Source organism: Tachyglossus aculeatus, chromosome 3 (genome assembly GCF_015852505.1).
Source record: "Tachyglossus aculeatus isolate mTacAcu1 chromosome 3, mTacAcu1.pri, whole genome shotgun sequence".
Taxonomy (NCBI): Eukaryota; Metazoa; Chordata; class Mammalia; order Monotremata; family Tachyglossidae; genus Tachyglossus; species Tachyglossus aculeatus.
The window spans coordinates 85,374,017-85,393,965 of NC_052068.1; the positions used below are offsets into that span (position 1 = coordinate 85,374,017).

Here is a 19,949-nt window from a genome sequence, read left to right on the forward strand (position 1 = left end):
GCTAAGGTCAAGAGTTCGGGCTTGCTGCAGTAGGAAGAGAGTAACCACGGGTGGGTTTGCAGAATAGGAGCGCATGTTGAGTAGAAACGAAAGCAGAAAGGGTAATAAAAAGATCCTGATTCTGCAAGGGAGGGGCAGGAAGAGAAGAATCCATTTAAATTCATAATTTTCACCTTCCACCTGAGAAAAGACTAGTGAAGATAAAAGCAGGCCCAGTTGTACAAACCAAAGCTGAGTGCAAAAAGGATGGACGGGGATTGAGGGGAAGAATTCAAAGAGAGGCCAAGCAAGGGTTAGTTAGTGTGAAGCTACCTAGAAACCACCGACTCAGAAAAAAGGAAAGAAACAGCGAAGGGGTTTAACAGAAAATTCTGTGAATGAAAGAGGACAGAGACTGACATAGGGAAGGAATTCAGTAGTTGGATATAAGCTCCACAGTGAGGGAAACATCGGTGGGAGGCAATAATGGCCAAAGCACAGTTAATTTTGAGGACAATTAAGAGTTAAGAGGGCTGGGTCCTAGTTTAAAGAGAAGAAAGGTTCCCCCAAGTCTTATGGGAAACCAGATTAGAAAGGAAAATTTAGAGATGTAATGGCCAAAGGGTCAGGAGGTAAACAAACATAATAATAATAATAATAATAATAATAATGGCATTTGTTAAGCGCTTACTATGTGCAGAGCACTGTTCTAAGCGCTGGAGGGGATACAAGGTGATCAAGTTGTCCCACGGGGGGCTCACAGTCTTCATCCCCATTTGACAGATGAGGTCACTGAGGCTCAGAGAAGTGAAGTGACTTGCCCAAAGTCACCCAGCTGACAATTGGCAGAGCCAGGATTCGAACCCACGACCTCTGACTCCAAAGCCCGGGCTCTTTCCACTGAGCCACGCTGCTTCTCTAACATGCGAAAACATTTTAAAAAACATTCAGAGAAGAAGCATGGGGTTTGGTGGATAAAGCTTGACTTGGGAGTCCTGAGATCTGTGAGCCCACTGTTGGGTAGGGACCGTCTCTATATGTTGCCAACTTGTACTTCCCAAGCGCTTAGTACAGTGCTCTGCACACAGTAAGCGCTCAGTAAATACGACTGAATGAATTAACCTAAACCCAGCTTTGCCACTTGCCTGCTGTGTGACCTCGGGTAAGTCACTTCACTTCTTGGGCCTCAGTTACCTGATCTGTAAAATGGAGATTAAGACAGTGGGCCCCATGTGGGACTGACTGCGTCCAACCTGATTAGCTTCTATCTATCCTGGTGCTTAGCAGAGTACCTGGCATAGTCAGCACTTAGCACGTACCGTAAAAAAACATTCCTACAGAGTGATGACAGCAGAGCATGATCACGCTTATGTTTTAAATGAAACTTTACTCACCGATAATAGCCGAAGGCTTCAGTATATTCACCGCATCCTCAAAAGTATTGGGAAGCTGGTCGGGTGCCTGGTGCGCAAACGCTTCCTGATGACCATCTATGCCCTCTTTTCGCTCCTATATTTCAAAATAAAATGCAACTTTTAGAAGTGCTTGATAGTAAGCAGCGTGGCTCAGTGGAAATACCACATCCCGGCTCCGCCAACTGTCAGCTGTGTGACCTTGGGCAAGTCACTTAACTTCTCTGGGCTCCAGTTACCTCATCTGTAAAATGGGGATTAAGACTGTGAGCCCCACGTGGGACAACCTGATCACCTCGTATCCTCCCCAGCGCTTAGAACAGTGCTTTGCACCTAGTAAGCGCTTAGAAAATGCCATCATCATTACTATTATTAATTTGAGGATATTTGATAAAAGGCAAAAATCAGAAGGACGATCCAACACACTTATTTTCCTCCTCCTACTCCCTGACTCTGTGGTCCTAGACAGAATCATCTACAAGGAGGTAGAGTAGGATGAGTTGGTAGTTTGCAGAGATATCCCGAAACACAGCTACCATACAATTCAGCAGGGTTGGGGAGAGGAGGTGGAATTTTATGTTTTGTTCTTTACTAGTAATTTTTTCAATTTTTTCTTTCTGCTTGCTTCGTTCCAGAGGTGCTGTGTCTAGCAGAGTCATTACAACAAGAGCAACGACCTCTTTTTGTTTCAACTTTAGCTTCTCCCTGAACACTCAATTCACCTAGAATGAGAGGCTTGCATTTTTGCAAAACTTCGCATTTTTGCAAAACTTCGGGTTAAGAAGCATTTTGCACTGCAGCACTCATCCATTCTGATGCCTTGTGCATGGGCATACAAACGTGAGATGCTTCTTCTGCCACCATGCTCCCCATATTTAAATAGGCTCCCGCCACAGAAACATTCCCTAATTCAGATTTGGCCAAAACAAGGAGGGCAGAATTGAATATACTTTACTTCTTTTAAAAAAAAATAAAGTATTGACCCCAATTTGCTGTCTTTTGTTCTTCTCAGATCCCCAGCTCTCCCTCCCAATTAGACTGGGAGCCCCTGTGGGACAGGGACTGTGTCCAACCTATCATATCTAGCCCAGTGCTTAGCACAGTGCTTGGCACGGAATAAGTACTTTAATAGAGAAGCAGCGTGGCTCAGTGGAAAGAACCTGGGCTTTGGAGTCAGAGGTCGTGGGTTCAAATCCCGGCACCGCCACTTGTCAGCTGTGTGACTTTAGGCAAGGCACTTCACTTCTCTGGGTCTCAGTTACCGCCTCTGTAAAATGGGGATTAAGACTGCGAGCCCCCCATGGGACAACCTGATCACCCTGTAACCTCCCCAGTGCTTAGAACAGTGCTTTGCACACAGTAAGTGCTTAATAAATGCCATTATTATTATTAATACAATCATTATCATTATTACACACCCTGTGTATGCTTTGTCTCCTCTGTTTCTTTTCCTGTGCCCTCTGTCCCATTCTGCTATACCCTCAAGAAAGAGACAAATGCTGGAAACTCTAAGTGATGTATAAAACTCAATAATCATGGGATTAAAGTTGTTGCCAACTTGTACTTCCCAAGCACTTAGTACAGTGCTCTGCACACAGTAAGCGCTCAATAAATATGACTCAATGAATGAATGAATAAAGGAAACACTATTTCAAGGATGGAAAACTGGCTAAAAGAGGAAAACAAGGGCTAGGAATAAGTGTCACTTTTCCCGATGGAGTATAGTGTCCCCTTAAATATCATTTTCACTAAATGATCTGGAAGTGGGAGTGCACAATCTTTAATATATCTGGGAAGATGGCATTCAGCTTTTCCAGGTTGGGGTGGAATATTATACTGTTGGGATGAAATAGCATACTGATGAGGATAAATGATGAGGATTCTAAGAAAAACATCATCCAAACACAATTTAATGATGACAAGCCTCTGAGCGATCCACTCGGGAAAGATTTTAGAGTCACGGTTAACTACTCCTTTAATCACTGGTTCAAGTGTATAAGGGAGAAGCAGTGTGGACTAGTGGAAAGAGCATGGGTCTGGGATTGTCAAAAGACCTGGGTTCTAATCCCGGCTTGGCCAACTGCTTGCTGTGTGACCTTGGGAAAAATCACTTAACTTCTCTGTGCCTCCGTTTCCTAAACTATAAAATGGGAATTAAATCCCTGCCCTTCCTCCTACTTAAACTGTGAGCCCTATGCCAGACAGGGATTGTGTCCAACCTAATTAACTTGTATCTTCCCCAGCACTGAACAGTGTTTGATGCATAGTGAGTGCTCAACAATTACCATAATAAACAACCAAAAAACAAAAACAGCCCCCCTAAAGATCATTATCATTGGGAAAAGTACTGACAAAAGCATCACTTTGCCATGCTACAAAGCTAGGATTTCCACACTTAGAATACTGTTTTCGGACTTGCTGCATTTCAGGAACGGTGTAAAAGCTGGAAAAGATATACAGGACAAAGGAAATCAAAATGACCTCGGGAGGATGGAGCAGCTTCCATTTACAAAGAGACTGAAAAATGCCATGGTCTTTTCTTTCTACACCTATACATGCCATTTCTGTAATCTTGTTTATCCCACTTGATGGAATAGTGCTGGAGCCTCCTGACTGCTTTCACCTCTTCCCTTTAAACCCGATTAAAGGCATTAGGCCAATCAATCAACGGTATTTACTGAGCTCTTAGAGTGTGTGCAGCACTGTACTAAGCACAAGGAAAAATACAACAGAATTGGTAGATACATTCCCTGCTTATCCTCACCTGCTTTAATTATGCCCTCTCTTCCACTCAGGAACAATCATCATCAATCGTATTTATGAGCGCTTACTAGGTGCAGAGCACTGTACTAAGCGCTTGGGAAGTACAAATTGGCAACATAAAGAGACAGTTCCTACCCAACAGTGGGCTCACAGTCTAAAAGCGGGAGACAGAGAACAAAACCAAACATACTAACAAAATAAAATAACTTCTCCAACCTTTATCAACAATAATACTTCTCCACCCTTTACAATACTATACAATACTTCTCCACGCTTTATCAACTCTCATGCCACTGTCTGTGCCAGTTGTACCAGACTTAACACCTTCCTTAAACCCTGTTTCTGCCTCTCCATCTCTTCCCCCGTGACCTCATCACTTATTTTAATTGATAAAATCGAAACCATCAGGCACGATCTCTCTAAAATCTCCCCAGAACCTCTCCAGTCCCATTCCCCTTAAGCCCCCTCTTTGATTCTTTCATTTTTTCCAGTAGCACCCCAAGGAGATATCCTCTTAAATCTACCCCCACCACCTGCACCTCTGACCCCATCAGAGAAGCAGGATGGCGTAGCAGATAGAGCATGGGCCTAGGAATCAAAAGATCATGGGTTCTAATCTGTTGTGTGACTTGGGGCAAATCATTTCACTTCTCTGGGCCTCAGTTCCCTCATCTGTAAAATGGGGATTCAGACTGTAAGCCCCATGTGGGACAGAGACTGTGTCCAACGTGATTTGCTTGTATCCATCAAGTACTTATATATTCCACCTCGAATACTGTATCAATTTCCTTGCTGATCTCTTTGCTTCCAACCTCTCTGCACTCCAGTCCACACTTCTCTCTCCTTCCCGGTTTATTTAACAAGAAAAAAAAAATGCAGTTTTTGTCTCCCCGTTTCTTACAAGGCTCCAACAGTTGCCCATATACCTCTGTTTAAAAAAGAAACCTCTTTCCATTGGCTTTTAAGTCCCGTATCCAGTAAGTACTCAGTAAATACCATTGACTGATTGATTTAATTTGAAAAGGGAAGAGAAAAAGGTAGAAGTGGTGCTGGGAAAACTGCAAATTTGTTTCCTCTCTTAGGACAGTGTTCTCCGAATTGTGGCCATGTAGAGGTTTCCAATGGTTTTCAATGTTCTATTACTACATTCATCACTGTCTTCCCCTGAGCTCTTTCCCTGGCCTTACTTCTCTTTTGGGCACTTTGCCTCAATGAGAGTGGGAGGACAAGAAGAGTATATTGATTAGTTTACATCTGCTGATCTTCCCCCATTGGACTATAAACTCCTTGAGAGTCGGGGAGGTCAGGTTTTATGCTTCTAATCACCTCCCAAGTGCTTAGTATTGAGTGGCAAATAAATTCACAGGCAAGTCGTATTAAAAAATGACCCATCATAAGATTTTCCTCACAGTATTTGTTTCAATTAACACTCTAGTATCCAATGGGAAGTCCTTTATCATCTTTGGTGTATTAGGGTCTCATTCTCTGTGAAGTCTGTGTGGGGCAGTTAGGTCTGAACTTATGACCTTATATTGATTTCAGTGTTTAGGCATATAGTCCTTGCTTAATAAATGTCATTATTATCATCTTTACATGCCTCACCTAATGACGATGGAATTCCTGGAGAAGAATCCAACAGTCTAACTCCTAATCATTGCTCTACTAAATGGACCCTGATAGTCCAACTTTGAACTACATTAGATACTAAATTTTCATTTTGCAGAGATACTTGGCAGATTGGATTGTAGCACACTAAAAAGAAGTTCAAAAATGGCCTTATAAAGTCAATGTTTAGTTGCTTCTACAAAATCAGAATGAATCTTTACCTGAATCAATAAGCCAAACTTGTCAAACATCCAGATTTTCTTACGCGCTTCTTCTGCTGGAACACCATTTTCTATCATAGCCATTACTATCAGATTTGCAATTCCAAGAGCAGCCTGATCAACAAAATACAAACTTTTCAATTAGAATACATGCTTTGGTGGCTTTCACTTCTATAAGAAATTGTTTTATTGTTGTCAAGCAAGATCTCCTGCTACATTAAACATACTGGATTTGCTCCTCCTCTCCCTTAGTTGAGGGAGAGAAGATGGAGGTGGGAAAAGGAGAAGATAGAAATTTGAGGCAGGCATAAAATACGAACTGACAAATGAGTGCACATCTATGCGATGATCGGAGAGTTTAGTGCTGGGCAAGATACAACAGAAGCCCTACGTCCCAGAACAAAACTTGACATCTTTTAGACTGTGAGCCCACTGTTGGGTAGGGACTGTCTCTATATGTTGCCAATTTGTACTTCCCAAGCACTTAGTACAGTGCTCTGCACATAGTAAGCGCTCAATAAATACGATTGATGATGATGATGATGACATCTAGCACCACTTGTGGGCTGCCAGAAGCCGTCTGCTTTCAGCAAGTCTGTCAACCACTGGAGAGTTGGCAGCATCTTTGCCCATTTGCGGAGCTCAGAGAGGAGTGTTGCCTGTATCTGCACAAAATGCCAGTTTTTGAAGGTGAATATAGATGGGGGCCCTGGGCCAGTCGTTGTACGCCCACCCCAACCAGGCGCTACTTTAAGCCCCTTAATGATAAATGATTGGGAAGACCTCCAGATCATTCTACAACCTATGGACAAAGAGTTTCATTTTTTCAACAGCTGAAGGTCATATCCGGAGCTGCGGAGGCAACTCTTTGTTCTTTCCAATCTCTAATCCCCACCCTCACCCAGTTTTTTTGCCATGGATGATGGGCTTCGAGGTTTAAATGTCACGGGAGAAGCATCTTTAGGCTTGCTGTGGGCAGGGAACGTGTCTACTGACTCTGATGTAGTGCACTCTCTCAAGCACTTAGTACAATGCTCTGCATACAGTACGCGCATAATAAACACCACTGATTGATTTTAGGTGCTATTCCTTTTCATCCATTCCTTCTGCCCGTGCATGGAACTATGTATGCTTTCCATGTTCCAGGCAGCGAAACTTATATTTCAATACTCTATTCCAAGGTTACTACTTTGCAATACTAAAATCTACTGAAGAGCAGCAGCATGGTCTAGTGGATATAACATGGGCCTGGGAATCAGAAAGACCTGGGTTCTAAACCCAGCTCCTCCACTTAACTTCTCCGTGCCTCAGTTACCTCATCTGTAAAATGGGGATTAAGACTGAGAGCCCCATGTGGGACAAGGACTGTGTCCAACCTGATTATCTTGTGTCTACTCCAGTGCTTGGTACCTAGTAAGTGCTTAATACCATGAAAAAAGCAAAACAACAAAAACAACTCACCTCTCCTGCACCAAGGAATAAAATTTTGTGCTCTGAGACTGGTTTGCCAATAACTTTCTGTGCTGCCAGGAGACCAGACAGAGCCACTGAGGCTGTTCCTAAACATAAAATGAATCAATTTCTTAAAATGAAAGACAGCCCATTAAAACAGTTTGGTTTGAACTGGGTTTTTTTTAAAAGTAACAACATGATTTTTTTTTTACCTTGAATATCATCGTTGAAAGTACAATACTTTTCTCGATACTTTCTCAGGAACCTAAAGGCATTGTGGTTTCCAAAATCTTCAAACTGAATGAGTGTGCTCTGGCCATATCTAAAAGAAAGCCAAAAGTATGATTTTAAATACAATGACCACCATTAAATATTGCTATTATCCAAGAATTGGTTACATATACACAAAACATATTTCTACAAAATCAATAGCAATACTTTACAAAGGGAGGGAGAGTTAATTATTACCTAATAATTTACAAAGACAGGCTGGGTGTAATACTAATATTTTACATAGGGAGAGAGAGTTAATTATTACCTAATAATTTACAGAGACAGATTAGGTAATAAATAATTACTCAAATATTCATCCTGATATAGATAATTCTAATAATACTTATACGAAGTGCTAGACTTGATTCTCCTCTATTTTGAAAGGCATAAAGTCCAGCTCAGAGATTGCATGAGACAAAAATGTTACAAATAAATCCAAATCATTAAGAAACTCTAACTTATGTCAACTTTACCCTCTACTGTGCCACTTACCTAAATGTGTTTACCCTTCAAAATACGGGGAAAATCGTCTTTCCTTAAACTCATATAGTTAGGATTTAGTTTCAAAAAGGAAAAATAAAATACTGCCAAATTTTCAACACAATGGAATGAGAAAGAAGAGACGAGTCCATTTCATTTCTTGGATAAATTTTGTTCCCCTCAAAGCATTATTCTTAGTAACAGTACCAATAACAGTGAATGAAGAAGAGCTATTTATACAACACTGTGGGGAATAACTAAGCAAATTAGCCTGGGATATTGCCTGGTATGAGCTCTTCTCATTTTAAAAAATGAAGCAACTTTAGAGGCCACCTGGTATGATAGAGAGAAAAAGAATCAATCAATGGTATTTATTACGCATTTACTGTGTGCAGAGCACTGTACTTAGCGCTTGGGAGAGCACAATGCAAAAGAGTTGGTAGACACGTTCTCCTGGCCTTTCGTGTCCTACTTTATTGCTTAGTTCCATAAGCAAAAAATCTTCCTCTCTGAGCACTATCCTCAGATAACAAGATACAGACCTAGAGCACAAAAAAGCAAAGTATCTTTCTTTCTTTAAAATTTCAAACAGTGGAATGAACTCCTAAAATCAAGCGTTAAAAGGACCCCCAAGATGTATCATCATCACCAAACTGCTTCTCAAATGCTTTTTCTTCCTGTGTGGGTTATTCATTTTTGTGAAAATGACTAATAAGGTGAGATGTCAACAAGTCCAAGGGTGGGCAATTATTTCTGGCAGCAAAAGAGAGAGGGAGGGAGGGAGAAAGGAAGGAAGGAAGGGAGCACATGAAGCCAATCTTCTCCAATTTGAGCTGGCCAAAGAACAAGCACCAATGATATGAGCAATGAGGCAAGTCAAAAATACCACAGACTTATTTTCTGGCAGCTACTAAGCAAATTTTTCTGTCAATCAATTCACTCAGTCATATTTATTTATTGAGCGCTTAATCCCAAGACTAGTTTAGTGTAGACAGAATGGTCACTTGTGAAAGCGTTAAAGGTGCTTTGTCTGACCCTTTCCTCATTTTCAATGGAAAAAAATGGTGTTGTCCGATACATCCAAGCTCATTCAATCTATTCCACTCAGTTGTGCTAGAGTTAGAGAGACTCTAACAGAGGACCAGGACGCTGGTATAGGAATTTGTTTCTGGTCATTTAGGAGAGTCCCTTCCAACTCAAGCTACAAGCCCAGAGACAAGCCTGGTGAATTCTCCATGCAAAAGCTTGCTTCTTCCTACCCTCGGGAGGTAAAAGGTGCAGTCGGGATTCAAAAAATAACCTGGTGGAAATCTGATTCCATTTAGTCTTAATTATGGAACAGACCACCTGCTAAATCAAGAGACATCAACTGCCCTGTTGGTATTAATCCTTCATCTATGTCTGGAGCAGTTCATTGCAAATCAAAAGGCTGGTGCCCCCAAATTCTCAGCTCAGTCCACGTGGGTACGTAGGACAGGGCTTCCTAGGTCCTGTATTTTGCATCCATATCTGATTCACACGAGCAGACCTTTCTTCCGAACCCGACCGAAGTCCACAATATCTACTTATCCAACTCAACGATTCCAACCCGACGTGAAATAGGCAATCCGCAACCAGATCGAGGACTTTCCCTGTTGGAAAACCAGGTGTAGTATAGAAATGTTTGGTTTTATTGTCTGTCTCCCCTTCTAGACTGTGAGCCCGTTGTTGGGTAGGGACTGTCTCTATATGTCGCCAACTTGTACTTCCCAAGCGCTTAGTACAGTGCTCTGCACACAGTAAGTGCTCAATAAATACGACTGAATGAATGAATGAATGAATCCCCTCTCCAAATGTGGGTTCACTTATGTAATACTGTTTTTGAGCCCAGCAACACTGATGACACAGATAAGCTGGGGGATTTAATCAAATGGCCATTACGGCTTTCCATTTTGGCTATGGAAGACTGTTTCCCCCTCCCTGCCCCTGCCTCGAGGAGAGTGCATTCCACTGCAGGGAATCCAACACGGTGAAAGCAACTCTAATTGGGACATTCACCCAGAAGGTACTATACTGGGAGCCCAACGAGAGGCTGTTTGGATGTCTGTGGTTGGCAGTACCTCAGATTTTTAGCAATCATTTTTTACCCAACCTCCACAAATGAATAAGCTGGTTGTGGGCAGGGAATGTGTCTGCCAATTCAGTTGTACTGTACTCTCCCAAGTACTTAGGACGGTGCTCTGCACATAGTAAGTGCTCAATAAATACCACTGTAATGACGTCTGAGTAGTAAGCTCGTTGTGGGTAGGGGACGTGACCCCCCACTGTCGTTTTGTACTCTTCCAAGTGCCTCGTAGTGTGTTCTCCAGTGATCAGTACATACCACTGATAGACAAGGGAAGGAGGTCCTAACCAACAGTGCAACAATACCATTCTGAAACTGACCATCACTACATGTGATACTACCAGGCTTAAATCAATGGAACAGCTAAAAGGCTATACTTCGCTAAGGATCTCAATTAAAAATTCAGGCAGACTGCACACCTATGTCTGTCTCCCCAATTCTAGACTGCAAGCTTGTCACAGGCAGGGAATGTTTCTGTTTGTTGTTGTACTGTACTCTCCGAAGCGCTCAGTACAGTGTTCTGCACATTGTAAGTGCTCAATAAATACGACAATGAATGAATATGGATTTCTGCTCACATAGGCTACTACTGGGACCCTAGCCCCATCCCCCAGGGCTATATGCTGATTACAATATGCCACAGGCCCTAATAAGATGTTGATTATTAAGAAGCATTTATAAGGGTACAGCGGGAAACAACAGATCTAAAAACACCAATGTTTTGCTCCACTCCACGTCAAGAAAACTGCACACATTAGATTGTGAGCATGGACAGCATGTTGTACTTTCCCAAGAGTCGAGGACAACGCATTGCATTCAATGCCACTACTGCTAGCCAGCTTTTCATCTGTAACACAAGGCTGAAGGCAATCCCTCTAGTCTGTTATTCACGGAACACTGAGTTTAACATGTATTCAATAAACCAAGAAATAGAAAATGGAATCAGTCAGTCCAGAACGTCCCTAGGAAATGCACGGTCTGGCCACAGAACGGCATCAAGCTTCAGTTTAAACTGAATGTCTAGAGAATTTGAGCGATCTGTGAGATTCATACCTCTCTCGGACTACTGATCTGCCTTGAGTAGTTTCATCAGCTTCACCAATATGCCACTCTCAACATGAAATTGCTTTGCTTATATTACACTTGATAGAAGAAAGGATGAGAGAACAATTGCTGCACAATTAATTAAAATGCAACCACCCTACAAGGAGGGCAAATTAACAGTTTAAAGTCATAGAGAGAACTCAAATAATTCAAAATAGCAGTGGTTTGTTGAGAGACAACATGGCAGACACAACAGTCTGCCAGTGGAAAATTAGGAGAAGGTGACTCTCACTGGAAAAGGCTTCAGATTTTGATTCTATAAGGAATCAAACATGGTTGCCACAGCACAACAAAGGGCACTTTTTTATGTATGGATCCTTCAACTGCTTAAAAAAAACTATAATATTCCTTACCATTCTTTCTTAAGTTTTCAACCAGAGTCCTGATTAAATGCAGTAACCAGAGAATGATTAATTATGACATGAAGTCCGCTTAGTTTCCCAATAGAAGGATAATATTCCTACCTACTAGTATTACTCAAACTCAGCTTGGAACTGAAAACTAAATTGTATTAAAACTTCTTAAGTTTCCTCCTAATAGATTCTGCCTAATAATTCTGCCATTTGAATTATCAGTGTAATTTTCCGGTGAGTGTGAAAGATGATATTATTCTTCAGAATGCTTAAATACAATCATTTCTGCAGGGCAACGTAGTTACTGTATCACAGCTGTGAATTGGATAACGATATAAAGGGCTGCTGGTTTTGGCAGATGATAGGGTCGTGTGGAAAGCTTATCATTAGCTCTTCATTAATATTTCAAAGAGAATCAACGGCATGCATTTAAAATTCACGGTTTCCTAGGAACTGATGCTCTAGAGTGCAAAGAGGACATTTAAGTGTCAGAGAAACACGGGAAGTACAATAGTTCAAGCTTTGAAATGCTTTTATAATGCTTTCTCATCTTCCACAACTTTCTTGGATTTCACTGTGAGATTGAAGACGTACTATTTCAGGTGTTTCTGAACCACGTTCCCAATGAAACCTCTTATTTCCTACCGAAACCAACAAGATTTTTGATCACATGGAGGTTTGAGGAACCAATCGGTGCTAATTGCAGAATGCTTACTATGTGCAGAGCACTGAACTAAGCGCTTGGAAAAGCGCAATACAATCCATTTGGTTGGGTAGGGACTGTCTCTATATGTTGCCAATTTGTACTTCCCAAGCACTCAGTACAGTGCTCTGCACATAGTAAGCGCTCAATAAATACGATTGATGATGATGATCATTTGGTAGACATGATCCCTGCCCAGTATAAGGATATATACATAAGTGCTGTGGGGCCAGGGGTGAGGGAACACAACCACCATGTTGTAGTAAACATGCCTGAAACAGATTCAAGATAATACAGGTTTACTGATGCACAGAAACTTTTTTTATCAAAACAAATCTACCAAGAATTGAAGAGTACTTTTTAACATATCTTTGTATATATATTGAAACAATTTGACTAATACCTGTCTGTAATGGCTTCCATAAACTCATCAATCAGGTCATCGTAAAGCTGTGAGCGATCTCTTTTTTGGTACAGACCCATATAAAATGGATCTTTTAAGAGTGTCTAGAAAAAATTAAATACATTTTATTTACATTATTTAGTATTCCAATGAGCCACATCAGACTGATACATAAAATGCAATTATAGCTATAATTCTATTTATTCTGACAGGTTTTGAAACCTGTCTGTTTTTTGTTTTGTTGTCTGTCTCCCCCTTCTAGACTGTGAGCCCGTTGTTGGGTAGGGACCATCTCTATATATTGCTGATTTGTACTTCCCAAGAGCTTAGTACAGTGTTCTGTGCCCAGGAAGAGCTCAATAAATACGATTGAATGAATGAATGAATGAATGAAAATAAAAATCTGTCACAGATTCCAATTACTGTCTTATTTCCCGATTCTTGACTATTAGGTCGAATCACAGCACAACTGTTTAGATGTAGCTTATAAAACTGGAGAATTTGAGGCAGTATAATTAGTGATTACAGTCGGTGATTCAGGGACAAAAATGTATACTCTGCTTTCGAGTCAACTTAGACCAGCCTGACACTCCATTATTCTCAAAAACAAATACCATCTTCCCGCCCAGTGAAATACTTCCCCCTTTCTTACTCATATTTTAAAAGCACCATGAAAAATAATTTTACTAACAAGGAAGCAGAGGGTGCAGCAAGCAGAGAAGCATAAACTTACTGTATTGTCAGTTCCTACGTCAATGCACACAGGAAGGCATTTATCTGGTCGTATACCAGCACAGGCTGTATAAAGACAAAGCTTTCCCACAGGAATCGCCATTCCATAGACACCAAGATCTCCAAGTCCCAATATTCTCTCTCCATCAGTAACCACAACAGCCTCAAAAACAAAAAGATAAAAAAAAACCACTGATATGAGAAATCGGCTTTTTTGTAGAAATCATTTTTAATACACTGGTAGTTGTTGCTGTAACAGACCTTATCTTTGTTTCAATACTTTCAAAACATGAAAGAATACGGTAATCGCAAGGCAAACGTGACCTTACTGTGCTAACCCTAATTTCTCCTTACAAGTTTCCTTTTCAGTGTGCTCTAAATAAAAATTGCTTACTCCAGTAAAAAAAAACTTTATTCTGGTATTCAAAGTCCTTTCTGCAGGAAACTCTACACTCAAAGACTCCGGTCAAAAGCAGGACGTGGGAGAATAAAGAATGAGGAACTCAGATTAAAATGTTAGATCACCATAAAGGAAAATGAGAAGTTCAAAAGAAAAGGAAGAATGGTTACAAAAGATGAGAAGATTACAACAAATTTGGCAAGGGTGAAAGAAAAAGATTTTCCAGGAGTAATACCATGACTCCTGACAGTTTGCATATGGCAAAACGTGACTTATTTTGGGGGGAAAAAGAATTAGATCATCAAACCACAGCTCTCCTTGTTTTCAAAGACATTCCTTCCTCCAGGAGACTTGTCACGATTAATTTTCTTCTTCCCAGGTCATATCCTCCCGCCTATCACCTCGGGACTTGTGCATTCAGTCACTCACAGCCCTTTTGGACGTGTCATTCTATATGCTCTACTATTTGAACACTTACTTCTCCACCTCTCTGGCTTTCCATTATCTTTTTCCTTCGAACGCTAAATGACGTTGTGTCCATCTCCCCCATTAGATCGAAGCAATAATGGTATTTACTCAACGCTCACTAGGTGCAGAGCCCTGCGCTAAACATGGCATAAGCTCAGATTGTGGTTTTATTTTTTTGCTTCTACTGTACTCGCTCCGGTGATCAGGTCAGTGCTGGCGCAGAGCAGGTATTTTTAAAGGATGATCTACAAGCGTTTAGAGTGCTAACCACAATAAGCACTGGAGTTGTAGAACAGCTGATGATCCATTGGGAGCCCCAGGAACTGGATTATTATACACCTCCAAAATGTGCCCCATGGCACCACATCTTTTGGATCTTGACAGGGCCTGAGGTGGGTTGCGTGACTTGTTTTGATGGGTAGTCTCCTGAAGAATCTGTTCTTGGTCCAGAAGTCCTCCAGAGCCTAGCTCCTAGCCAAAAGGACCTTCTGGGTTGCCCAGGCCATTTTGTGGCCACTCGGTTCATTCTGTTCCAGCTGAGTCCCAAACAAGGCCTGCACTACGAGTGGGTATGTGCTCCATAGCCCAATAATTCTGACTAGGCGGGTACAGGAGGTAGGTATCCATGATCACCTGGGACTTTGGGGGAAAGACGGGTTCAGTCATTTTTCCCAGAGAGATTCTGTCTGTTGGCCTTCAAGGCAAAGGCATACTATCATGTAAAGGATGAAAGGCCAGAATCATGCACATTAGGGTGCTTAATACATTTCTAAACACACACACACACACGGACGTAGGTAGTTTCATGACGCTTTGGTAAAACACAGAATTATCAAAATCTAATAATGCCTTTAAAGAAGTCTGAAAGGGGACAGTAGTCTCAGATAAAACTGCAAGAATGAAAATCAAATGTAAAATTTGGTACTGTTAATACTCTTCCCCGGATTTCGGTACTTGGAATTATTTGAATTGGCGTAGCTTTTTATTCTCTCGAATGTTCTCATCTGCTTTCTTAGTGATCCTCACTACATTCCTGTACATATACTGTATATATGTTTGTACATATTTATGACTCTATTTATTTATTTTACTTGTACCTATCTATTCTATTTACTTCATTTTGTTAGTATGTTTGGTTTTGTTCTCTGTCTCCCCCTTCTAGACTGTGAGCCCACTGTTGGGTAGGGACTGTCTCTATATGTTGCCAGCTTGTACTTCCCAAGCGCTTAGTACAGTGCTCTGCACACAGTAAGTGCTCAATAAATACAATTGATTGATTGATTGATTGATTCCTGAGCAGCAGGGTGGGGAAACTATTATCCCTACTGTTCAGCTGAACAACCTCATGTACAAAGAATTTGAGTTGCTCAAATCACCCAGCAAGGTAATGGAAGGATCAGGCTGGAAACTCAGATCTCTTAACTTTCATTCCAGTGCTATTTCTACTACAAATGCTGCCTCTGAGTGAGGAGGAGCGTAGATGTGCCAACAGAAGTAAAAAAAAAAAAAACTACTTCCAATTCTTCCATTTTATAATTGATAAAGATAGTAATTATGGTATTTGATAAGCATTAACTACGTGTTGAGCACCGGGGTTGATACAAGGTTATGAGATCAATCCCTATTCTACACAGTGTTCAAAATGTTTTATCCCCAATTTTCAGATGAGAAAACTGAGGCCCAGAGAAGTTAAGTGACTTGACCAAGGTCATTCACCAGGCTAGTGGCAGAACTGGGACTACATGGCAGGACTCCTAACTCCTAGTTCCATACTTTTTCCACTAAATGCTGCTGCCTCCCTAATAATTTTTCACAAATTGGATAATCTCTAATATTGTTATGTCCTCTGAAAAACACACAAAAAAGGCTTTCCACTTGCTTATACAATACATTGAGATTCTTCAGATGAAAGGTATTATTGTAGGTAAGGACTGAAGAAACAGTGTAATATCCATGTCATCCTACTCTACTACTTCCCTTATTACTCTATTTCCCCTATCCCTAAAATCTATTTTAATGCCTGTCTCCCCCTTCACACTGTAAACTTGTGGGCAGAGATCACGCCTACTAATGCTGTTATATTGTACTTTCCACACACTTAGTATGGTGCTTTACAAACAGTAAGCGCTCAATAAACACCACTGACTAATGAGAAACTGTATTTTTGAATTTTAAAAAATTAACTTAAAAGACACACTCTGAAAGGGACAGTTGTTCTTTTTAGTACCTTAACATCAGTTTCTGGCCAGTTCTCCACAATTGATCTAATATGACCTCTGTCAGAGATTGAAATAAATAATCCCCTGTAACAGAACAAAAAAATGTTTGCACTTCACAATAAAAAAATTGCTTTGTTATGGAAGGTTTTTGTTCTTGTTGCTAAAATAATTAATATCGCTAGTATTTTTATAAGATAATGTAGTCAAATGACCAACCAAACCACAATATATTGAAATAGTCTCAAAGCAGCCTGTGGAGAAAAATTTTTACTTTATGTTGTAACTGAATTGCAAAACAATTAAAAAGCTTCATGTGTAACAGACAAAAATGATATGACCCCTCCACCCCGCCTCTACCCCAGAAAAAAAACACATTTTTTTTTTTTACTGAATAGGATATGAGAAAGCTTCATTATGACTTTAGGGAGATTTGAAATGTATCTGAAGTTGAGAAGTTGAAGAAATAGGACAAAGTGAAATACACTTCCTCAATACTAAAGAGAGGGAACATCAATTATCCAAAAAGTCAGAGGGACTTGGTAATTCAGAAAAAAAGCTCCCAGAAAAAAAATCACCTGGTTCAGGGTTGGGCAAATTAATATCAGAACCTAATCAAGCCTCAATTTGTATTCTTCCTCTCCTCTGTTCTAGGTCTGACACACAACTGGACCAAATAATCAATGGTATAGATCAGTGCTTTTCAAACATCAGTGACATTTCACAATGTATCAGGCTTAAGGAAAGAAATGAAGGACTTATTTATTGAGAGGTTTACTAGCTTTTAGTGGCTATTGGTTCTCTTATTTACAGGTTTGTGTGTATGTACTTGTGTGTGAGAGAGAGAAATGTCCTTGTCACTGCTATTTTAGTTCTTGGTTCCCCCTTCCACTATGATGGCTTCAACTTAGAGGGGTTCATATACCACCCCCCCCTCCCCTGAATAGCACTTTGCTTTGTATTCAGGGGGAGGAAAAAAAAAAAGGTTGGAAAAAAAGCACAGGTCTGGACCAACACTGAACTGTGCTTTTCAGATAATCTGCAAAGAGAGGCTGCATTGTGGCAGACTTTTGGGGTGATTTGGATAGACATGTGTTCGTTGAGTATGCAAAATACTCACGCTGAGACAGCCGGGGGAAGAGAAGTGGCAAAGAGGAAGCAAAAGCCAAGGTCCAGGGGAATGCAAATTAGTGTTTGTGGCATGTGAGGCTACCCAAAAATATAAAATATCCTTTAGGTCATAAAAGAGAGCTCGAAAAAATAGAGAAGTAAAATGCTGAAAAGTAATGAAAAGACTAGGAGGTGATCATGACCAGCTAGGTGAATGAAATTTAAATGAAGAGTTGAGCATCTACTCTTTGATTTCAGAGAGACAATAAGGGACATCTCTGAATAACCAGGATACAGAATTCCAAGATGTATTACAACCAAAGATAATCACATGGTCAACAATCACAACACTGACTTATATAAAGAAATATGGTTTTCACTATGGACTATACATGGTCAGCAATCACAACACTGACTCATATAAAGAAATATGTTTTTCACTATGGACTATACTTATACCTATGTTCCATCTGAGTACCAGAAATGTTGCAGTTTTACATAACCCATGACATGATACAGGAAATAATACAATTTTAGAAAACACAGATGATAATAATTATCTCTCCCCAAATTGTATCTTCAATTATTTTTACATAATATAAGCTTTTGAAATGGAGAGTAGGGCACAAGGAGATGAGAGGGAGATTTCTAAGTGAAGAAAGGGGACATTAAAAATTACTGAACGACAATCAATTTACAGCTATATAGACTGTTAATTAAAAAGTTAAATAAAGAAAATAAAGAAAATAAAGTTAATGAGCTAGATATACCTTGGTCTTCTAAAGATGTGTCCGTACTGGGAACAGGCAAGGCCTACTGTTGGTGTATATACTATTGGCATTAAACTTTCAATGTCATCTTGTAATATTCTGTAAAATAACTTCTCATTTCTTTCCTGGATTCCCATTACATAGATGTACCTGAAATCAAAGTAAAGCACACATAGAACATAATGAGTTTATCGAATGTACAAGGAAATCGTACTAGCTTAAAAAGATGAAGGGATGATAATTTTCCCTCTCAAAACAGAAATTCTTTTTATGCTCATCATTTACACACAGTGTTGAGATTTTTGTGTGAAGGCAGTGCTAGGGCACCACCATCATCATCATCAATCGTATTTATTGAGTGCTTACTATGTGCAGAGCACTGTACTAAGCACTTGGGAAGTACAAATTGGCAACATATAGAGACAGTCCCTACCCAACAGTGGGCTCACAGTCTAGTGAAAATGGATTCATTCAATGGTCTTCACTGAGCGCTTAATGTGTGCAGAGCACTTTACTTAGTGCTTGGGAGAAAACAATAACAAACAAGACACATTTCCTGCCCCTAATGAGCTTACAGTCTAGGGAAATCAGGGACTATCAAATTCTTGGGCTTTTCTGAGTACATTCAGAGCCTGAGGGGTTGGGATATTTTCAGGGTTGAGTTATTAAGGGTTTGCTTCAAAAACTTGTCAGTGACTTCTGTAACTTGATTACTAACTGTGAGCCCATTGGGGGCAGGGAACGTATCCGCTAATTCTGTTTCATTTATTCTCCCAAGGGTTTACTAGAGTGCTATGTGCAAAATAAGCACTCAGTAAAACACCCCTGACTGGTTAGGTGACCTAGAAGTGCGTATGCAATTAAACCTGATCGATGTAAATAATACGCTTCAATTTGTTCCCAGTGTATGCTCTTCGCCAGCGTGAGAAAATGATGAAGGGTAGAGAAGAGTGAGCAGATGGAAAAATGACAAACCTTTCAGAGAAAACTGGGTAAGTGAAAATATGTAGTTCGTTTTATATTTATCTTTACATACTTTATTTACATTTTTCTTCACATATTTATCTTTACATTTACACTTCTGGCTTTCTGTCTTAATATGTTGGCACCATTTCCCTCATCTCCCACTCCCTTCTGCATCACCCTACACTCTACATCACCCTACAGCGTTTATGTACGTGCCTGTAATTTTATTTATTTGTATAGATGTCTGTCTCCCCACCTCTAGACTGTAAGCTCACCGTGGGTAATGAATGTCACTGTTCATTGTTGTACTGGACTTTCCCAAGCGCTTATCAGAGCTCCGCACACAGTAAGCGCTCAATAAATGATTGAATGAATGAATATCCTGTTATACTTTTCAGTCCTCCGGCTTTCACCACTTGTAAATAACATTTGTCT

At 40.4% G+C, this 19,949-nt stretch overlaps 1 protein-coding gene across 3 annotated transcripts in view; it reads right to left on the reverse strand.

Moving 5' to 3' along the window:
• ME2 (malic enzyme 2) overlaps window positions 1–19,949 on the reverse strand; it is a 53,888-nt gene that overhangs the window by 13,632 nt on the left and 20,307 nt on the right. For all 3 annotated transcript variants that reach the window (XM_038743646.1, XM_038743647.1, XM_038743648.1), the window contains 8 exons: window positions 18,549–18,698; window positions 16,680–16,755; window positions 13,586–13,747; window positions 12,853–12,956; window positions 7,645–7,754; window positions 7,442–7,539; window positions 5,981–6,094; window positions 1,374–1,488 (listed from right to left, as the gene is read on the reverse strand). In XM_038743646.1, coding sequence (XP_038599574.1) covers window positions 1,374–1,488; window positions 5,981–6,094; window positions 7,442–7,539; window positions 7,645–7,754; window positions 12,853–12,956; window positions 13,586–13,747; window positions 16,680–16,755; window positions 18,549–18,698 — 929 coding nt within the window. The remainder of the gene's footprint in view (window positions 1–1,373; window positions 1,489–5,980; window positions 6,095–7,441; window positions 7,540–7,644; window positions 7,755–12,852; window positions 12,957–13,585; window positions 13,748–16,679; window positions 16,756–18,548; window positions 18,699–19,949) is intronic.